General features: G+C 45.0%; 1 protein-coding gene across 1 annotated transcript; it reads left to right on the top strand.

Moving 5' to 3' along the window:
• Window positions 1–220: 220 nt before the first annotated feature.
• LOC123050839 (NAC domain-containing protein 30-like) lies at window positions 221–1,807 on the top strand. The gene is made up of 3 exons (XM_044473571.1): window positions 221–706; window positions 846–1,156; window positions 1,233–1,807. The coding sequence occupies exons 1-3, from the start codon at window positions 523–525 to the stop codon at window positions 1,689–1,691; spliced, it is 954 nt and encodes a 317-aa protein (XP_044329506.1). The 5' UTR covers window positions 221–522; the 3' UTR covers window positions 1,692–1,807.
• Window positions 1,808–8,448: the final 6,641 nt, after the last annotated feature.

Genomic DNA, 8,448 nt, shown 5'->3' with positions numbered 1-8,448 from the left:
AAAGAGAAATCTTCTTGCTGTAAGTTAGTTGAAGAGTACGGATCTCAAAGCAATGTTGGAGGGCTGAAGATAGGAGGTTCCATGTAGCCTGAGCTACAAAGGAACTTTACCTAGACAGATTTGGTGTGGGCTATATAGACTACTAGAGCCAGCCGGATTACAATATAAATAGCAGTTCATATGAGCGTGCGCATACATACGTGTGCTCTGCTCTGCTTGCTGTCAAGAGTCTGTGCTCTCTTCTCATTGCAGCGTTGCACGAGTGCGCCCACCCAGCAGCCATGATCCTTGTCTAGATCTCTAGCTACCTATAAAGATCCTTTTCACCTTCTTTGGTCCATATGCATACAACATATATACACGGTCGATCGATCGGTGGACCAGCTAGCGCCATTGTTGCCCCTCTCTGAAGATCAGCTGTGGCCTCCACACATGCATCTACTAGTAGTAAGTTGAAAAGGTTGTGTGCTTGATTTCAGTTCAGAAGACATCGAGCTAGCTTGCAACCAGGCAGGAAGGTAGATGCTAGCAATGGACCAGCACCATCAGCAGGAGGAGTCGTGTGTTCCACCGGGATTCAGATTCCATCCCACAGAGGAGGAGCTGGTGGGGTACTACCTGGCCAGGAAGGTGGCCGCCCAAACGATCGACCTCGACATCATCCAGGAGGTTGATCTCTACAGGATCGAGCCATGGGACCTCCAAGGTACTACTCATCCAAATTTTGGCACTTCATTTTGTAATTTTTACTTCCTCTGTTCCAAAATACTTGTCGTGGTTTTAGTACATAGTGTGCTAGTGAGGTGGTGATTCAAGTTGAATATTAACAAAAATGAATGGTGCAGAGAGGTGCGGCGGCGCGGGAGGGCGGGGAGCGCGTCAGGTGGCGGAGGACGAGCAGTCATCATCGGAGTGGTACTTCTTCAGCTTCAAGGACCGCAAGTATCCAAGCGGCACGCGCACCAACCGCGCCACCGCGGCGGGGTTCTGGAAGGCCACCGGCAGGGACAAGCCGGTGATGTCGTCGCGGAGCCGCGGCGTGATCGGCATGAGGAAGACGCTTGTTTTCTACAGGGGCCGTGCACCCAACGGTAGGAAGACCGACTGGATCATCCATGAGTACCGCCTCCAGACCAGCGAGCATGCGCCCACACAGGTAAGCAATTCTTCAGTTCTTTAGTTGTTGTTGTTTCTTTTCTACTTGAGAATTTATCGTTGATGGTGATGTGTAGGAGGAAGGTTGGGTGGTGTGCCGGGCGTTCCAGAAGCCGGCGCCGAACCAAAAGCCGTCCTACATCTTCCCCGCATACGCTACCACTCCGGGCCTCGGGAGCTACTACGACGCGAGGCCATGGCTGCACAGCCAAGTCGGCGGTGACCTCTATTACCTGCAGAGCGCCACTGGCGCTGCCGGGCCCGGCGGCCTCGGCTTCCCGAGCCAGGACGTCAAGTACTCCTCCGAGGACCTGCTGGACTCCAAGCAGAGTCTCTTCGGCAATATCCCACAGCTCATTGAGAGCCCGCCGCCGACCGCCCTTCTAGGCTGCGGCGACGATGCCGTCCTCCAGCCACAGGGTCCGGGACATGCGGTGACCGGCATCGACTGGAACTTCCTGGACAGCTTGCTGTCCACGTCACAGCTCCACGAATACTCTGCCACTGCTGCATCACATCTGCACCTTGAGCAGTGAAGTAGATCGAGTTAGCAGACATACCGTAGAAGCATCGATTTCATTGTATACATGATTTCATCGTAGATGATGTCCGGGACACTTGGTTGACACTTGTACCTAGACTAGTTTGTTGAACAAACTTTGTTCCACTTACTGAATCCATGTGTTTCCCTGTAGAACAGCTGATCATCATCACTCATCAGTGTACGTATATGTTTCACTCAATGAATAATCTTTCATTTGACCATATGTTGATTTGTCTGGGCCGTACACGAACGGTTAATTAATTTAGTTTCCCTGTTGATTTGAACATCAATCTAGCACGATGGTGAGTTGATTAATTGAGTTTCCCTGTCGATCCTCTTTTCCTATGTAATTTAATTTTACACGTCATGATATTTTATGTTTGAGTCATAATTAAGTCGACATGTAGACAGATAGATGGGTCTCCTACTCGCCATTGAGTACACATCGAGTATCTATCGATAGTCAACAAAGTGTCAGGGACTTGCACTGCCTAGATAAGTATGCATCTTGAGTGCATATATACTGTTGCTTGTGGCCGCTGTATAACGCTGATCATTAAAATGTATTTTTCTGACAGGATCAATCAGTTGGTGGATATATACGAAAACAGAAGAAGTTGCAAACTTATGATCATGTTTCGTCATTTTGTACATGGCTTTTTCTTTAAATATAGCAACAAACTTTATATGCCTTTAGTAGTATCATAAGCCATAAACTCTCCAGTAAACTCCTCATCAAAAGTGTAACCTTCAGGAACATCTTCTAATATTTTATTTCTAAACATGAGTACTAGGATGTAACACGTGATTCATAATTTTCAGCCAATTCAGTCTTTTTGTCTTTCGCAATATGAGCATCTAACAATTCACCGAGTGGAACAGTTTTATCAAGCAAAGTAGAAGCATCATCATTAATATCATCGATAGCAGAAGCAACGCCTATTACATGTGGCACATCAGATTGTATAGCAGGTGGTGATGTCACAAATTGACTGAAAACAATAGGTGAAGTAAGCGTAGAGCTAGTTTGCAGTTCCATATCTGTCCTCGTTCTATAGGGCATAAGTTGGTCTTATGGTCTGGAAAATTCTTCATAATGAATATAAATTGCAGCAGATATTTAACTCCCAAGTGAACTTCATAAATAGAGCTATACTTCGAGGGTAGTATTTCACCCAAATTTATCGAGTCGACACAAAGGGAGCCAAAGAATACTTATAAGCCTTAGCAATTAAGTTATCAATTCAACCACACCTTAGAGTCACTTCCTTGCAGCAATTTATTAGTAGCATTAGTAACCGTAACAGTAGCAGGTTTGTAACAAACAAACAGAGTAGTAGTAGTAGTTGTTGTAACTTGAGCAAAGACAATTGATGGTACAAATTGGCACACTTGCATAAGAAATCTCATCCATCTTCATCTACCTGCAGCTCACTAATGGCGGTGAGCAACATGATATTGTTGATCGGTGATGACGACGGCGACGAATCCCTCTCTCTAGAGCCACGAACGGACTCTAGGTTATGGCTCCCGATTAAGAATAGGAGGTGGCGGCGGATCCGTATCATAAAACGCGATGAAACTTTCTGTCATAGTTTTTTCTCGGGAAGACGGAATATATAGGCTGCATTACATCAGCCGGAGTTCTATGGGCCCCACAAGTCACTTGGGTGCACCGGGGGTGGGGTAGGTGCGCCTTTGCTTGTGGCCCCATGGTGGCCCCCCTCTGGTACTTTTTTGCTCCAGTATTCTTTATTTATTTCATAACAAAACTTTGCAAAGTTTTGTCCAATTCTGAAACTTTTATTTCTGAACAAAAATAACACCACGGTAGTGTTGCTGAAAACAACATCAGTCCAGGTTAGTTTCATTCAAAATATGTAAATTAGAGTCCATAACTAGAACAAAAGTGTTTGGAAAAGTAAATATGTTGGACACGTATCAGCTGTCACGTTCCTTTTGTCCCTACTATCCACATTCTATAGCACACGCCGACGTAGGTGCCTTGGCACGCCAGCGTTGCTTCCCGACCACGGTCAGCGGGGGCTGCGCGACAATAGAGAAATGGCAACTTTCTTGGCTGGGGGCGATTGGGGTTTTCTCGAGCAGCTGCCCGTTGTGCTTGGTCTATGAGGCTATGTGATGTGCGGGAAATGAGGCATCGACGCTCGCATCGCACCATTGTGGCACCGGTAGCGATCGGCGAAAAATGAGTGGCACGGATGCATGTCGTTCTTCTTCTTCTTTGCCGTGAATGCCTTCATGGCCGTCGTTGGCTTCTCTGCCTGCTTGCTGTCGGCCAGAGCAAGGGGAGGGCATCCTATTAGAACCGGGGCCGCTGTGGCCTTGGTTGATGGTGCAGTGGCCCAAAGCAAGTTCTTTGTCCCCAATCTCTTCCTTGGTGCAGGGGCGGCGCGTGGGTCGATTCCAGCGACGATGGCCGCGGGGTGGCGGAAGGATCTTGCAGTTCCATTTTGTCTGGAATCGAGGGCATCGGTGGTGGCGGCGACGAGACTAGACGATGGTAGCTGGAGGTGACAGCCGCTCGGGAGGAAGAGAGAGGCGTCCAAAATTATACTCTGGTAGGTGTCGGTCAAGTATATTTGAGAGATTTGCGCTACTTTTTTTACACTGACTCTTATAAATTTTACTCCTCTTAACAGTTTGAGAGATCCGATAGGTGCGGTTAAGTCCTCAAAATGAGGAGTTCAGGGTTATAAGAGATTTGTTAAAGATGCTCTAAGGTTGGACTCGCACTGCTCTATTGTAAAAATAAGCCCTCACATGATGACGCCCATGATTGATCAGCCGTATCCCACAACTCCCGTGCGGCCGCTCAGTAGTGACGTGTCGCGCGCACGCGCTGTGTGGCGTTCATGTAAATTTTTTTGGGTTTCACATATGTGATATATACTGTTGGTGAAGTCGCATTTGTGTTCACATACGTTGTCAATGTGACCGATACATTCATGTAAATTTTTTGGGTTTCACATATGTGATCAATGGGCACTATCAATGCGGCGGGTGCAATAGCCGTATCATGCATGTGTATGCAAATGAACAAATGCGACTTCACCAACACGTCAACACCAAACAACAGAATATATAGATAGTGCCCATTGCACCCGCCGCATTTCATGCATGACAACGTATCGGTCGGTCAATGATATCATGGCCATGTGTAGTTGCCTCCCGACAAGGGCGCCGGCCAGCCGGCCTGGACGACAATGAGAGGCAAAACTGTCAATCTCCACTGCATCAATCGACCCATGCTTGTATACATATCCATCTATCCATCCGTCGCCCATGGTGCGCGCGCACAATCTTCATGTATAGTGCCATAGTGGCGTCATGCAGGCACCCCGGCCGGCAAGGCCTCTGGATCCGCCGCCCCAACCGCCTCAGCGGCCCCGGCCGCGCCGTCTCTCTAGACCGGTGCCACCCACCCGCGCGTCGTAATTGTAATCATGCAATGTGTAGGACTGTGTGCTAGCTGTTGTCTGGCTCTCGTCGCTGTCCAAGTGTGTCTCTACGTATGTTCATCGGACGGTCAAGCTTTGGTTTTAAACTGTGCCAGCATTGGTCGTCTCCAAGTGGAGCACCGTCGCCACGTGTCGAGTTTATTTTGGAAATTATAACTCCATCCATTTCAAAACACTTGTTGTGGTTTTAGTTCTAATGCATGCATCACATACACCACAGCAATGAAACTAGGACATTTTGTAAGAAAATCAGGACATATATCAAATACCAAACTTAACCATCCGGCAAGGGTGGTCAGCGATCTCATCTCAAAAAAAAGAAAAAAAATCAACACGGAACTTCTCTTTATTTACTTTTTGTTAAAAGACGTTGTGGTTATATATCTGGAAAGTCCCAGAATCAGCGACATTTAATAAAGACATATTTATTGTTTGGAATTTCTTTTTGTATACAAAAATAAAATAGTTTTTAGTAAACCTCGTCGGACAATACCAGTTCACGCCTGTAGTGTCATATATAGACAAAGTTAAAAATAAATACATAGACTAGCCCAGTTTACGGGGAGAGGATTTGTAGCATGCATCTACGGGGACATGCTGTCCAAATTAAATTCCGTTTGCATAATCGTGTTTTTTGTGATGAGGATTTCAAATGAGATCCATTTTGAATACAATTTGACGAGCTTTTAAAAAATCAACAAATTTCAGCTTTTGAAACTTTGTACAAGGGACCGACAAAATCTAACGTTTCAAAACCTGCAACCAATGGAACAATACGTTTTAAGTTTCAACTTTTGAAACTTGGTGCTAGCGACCGACAAACTAGTTATTTCAAAACCCGCTACAGACTAAATCATTATTTTCAGAAACTAAAATTTATAACTTATGTGCAGGAGTGCGGATCGCGAAGCAATGGGACGGCTAGCACGGCTGGGCAAGTGCGTGCCCATGGGAATATCTATAGTTTACAAGCGAAACTGGGCCAAGCCTTGCAATGTACCGCTGGTTAGAGGAAAAATCTGTAAAAATAAAGACTAACCTAGCTAAGTTATGCCTAAACTACAACCCACAGAGGTGTTCACGTTCCCTATACCGCAACTAGGAGCACCAAACTTGCCTCCACCACCAAACAAGAGTGCCATCTTAGGCATGTGATTGAACATGGCTCTTCGGCGACGCCTTCGCGAAGGAAGAGGACACCTGTTGGCACCAACTACACACAAACCAAACCACAAGGTAGGAATGGTGGTCTGGCCTCGCCAACGACCACGTCAACCACCTTGAGTCTTTTCAACATCAATTGGACGAGAGGATGAGCTCTTCGACTATGTCTCCAATGAAAAGAAGGATACCCTCAACCGTCATCATCATCTCCAATGACCTATGTAAGACAAGCTTTTCCCGTCCAGACACCCACCATGCCACTATGATTGCCAGCTATATCTTGCACATCTTAGCCAGAGCATGAGAGTGCGACCAGATCCAGGCGCGAGCACTTCTAATGGTTGGCGTACTTGCCGCACTGCCTCTACTACCATCATTGTGGTTGTCCTCCACCGTCACCAATCATCACAACACAAAATTGAGGCATGCTACATCGTGTGGGACCACAGTGACCCATCTTGCTCTAGAGCACGTCGCCTTGGAACCAGTGGGTAGCCTCCCCCAACTCTGGGTCCGCACGATCTTTGCTTCAGAACAATGGGGTGGGGGAGCTTGAGGGAGGAGGCCTTTGGGAGTAATTGTCACTTTAGATACCCTGGGCTTTAACCATTAAAAATCTTTCCTCCATGTAACAATTTTGGATTGTTCCATGATAAACATATTATAGTTAAGTGTTTTGATGTTGATTAGAACTATACTCCAACATAATTGTTTGCACATAGAAAATACGGATCCTATTTGTTCGATTTGTTGCATATATTGGTAGGAAGATGGCACATCTTAACATCAGTGATTAGCTAGTACAATTAATATTGTGATGCATCATATTCTACTTTGTAGTCTCTCTAGATAGTTCATCTTCATGTTCATAGGTATAATCATGCGCTTGAATAGGGTATGACATGTGTATACCCATCTATTTATCCTCGAGATGTCAAGAAATTCAGTGTGTGGGTAACTAAAGTCTTATAATACACCGCAATAATTTTTATTTGCCTTCATTTAGTTTGAATATAAAATTCCATATCATGCTAATATCTTATAATGGATGTTTTGATCCTTCATACTTCTCTATAACATTCATAATATATTTATATTACAACACGATAAGATTTTTTATGAAAAGTGATAAATAATACTTTTCAAGCAGATATGACCACATGTATATGATAGGGGGGGGGAGCTACTAAAAACACGTGTCTCCATGTAAATTACCAAATGTGTATTTAAAAATAACTGGGATGATGATGGCCTACGCAAAAAATAATTCATCACAAAATTTTAGAAAATAACATATATGAGAAAACTTACTGATTTTAGTGTCCAGTTGTATACTTTAATTTTGGAAGCTACACTCAAATGAAGATGGAAGGCTGCAAGGAGACGGTCAGTGGGAGGAGATGTTCCCGTCGAGTGCGAGGCACCTGTGGTGACTTCGTAAAAACTCAAGAGATGCTATGCCGGCTCAGTCTCTCGGAGGTGCTCATAGGGGTAGGGTTTGCATGTGTGCGTTCATAGGGATGAATGTATGCTCGTGCATGTGAGCGACTTTGATTGTACTATGTTAAAAAAATGAAGATGGCAGGCAAATGTTCTTAAAGACGTACAAACTTATCTCATATGTTTTCGATTCCATCAAGAATATACGAAAGACAACAAAATAGTTGACAGCTTGTTTAATAACCATTAACTTGTAGGGTAATCACCTGCATAATTGACAGTTATAATATGGAACATATGGTCCTGAAGCACTAGCATGATAAACTGATATCGTGTACATATCTAAATAAATGAATTCGATTAAGATATTTAAAACATAAAAACTATTTTGCATAACTAATGTGCCAAAGAGCACAAATCCTAACCACGCTAGCTTGTTTGCGGCAACAACCGGATCTAACAAAACTTGCCTAGCCATTGCCGGCTGGGCGCACGCCATCGAACTAGGATAGTTCCCTCTGTTATCCACCTCTTCATATGACCAGGGGAGTGCAATTAGATCTAGGCTGGAGCACATGCAATGGCTGCAACACTAGCCACATGACGTTCATCAGCATGACCTCCGCTATTGCAACGTCCTCCGCTATTCCTCAACAACACAGT

The sequence above is a fragment of the Triticum aestivum genome, chromosome 2D (genome assembly GCF_018294505.1).
Source record: "Triticum aestivum cultivar Chinese Spring chromosome 2D, IWGSC CS RefSeq v2.1, whole genome shotgun sequence".
NCBI lineage: Eukaryota > Viridiplantae > Streptophyta > Magnoliopsida > Poales > Poaceae > Triticum > Triticum aestivum.
This window is presented reverse-complemented; position numbering and strand designations above follow the sequence as displayed.

Bases quoted from the DNA above. Each gene is read 5' to 3' on its own strand.
- LOC123050839 (XM_044473571.1), top strand. From the start codon at position 523: ATGCTAGCAATGGACCAGCACCATCAGCAGGAGGAGTCGTGTGTTCCA. The intron at 707-845 runs GTACTACTCATC...TGAATGGTGCAG, and splicing joins CGAGCCATGGGACCTCCAAG to AGAGGTGCGGCGGCGCGGGA. The intron at 1,157-1,232 runs GTAAGCAATTCT...GGTGATGTGTAG, and splicing joins GCGAGCATGCGCCCACACAG to GAGGAAGGTTGGGTGGTGTG.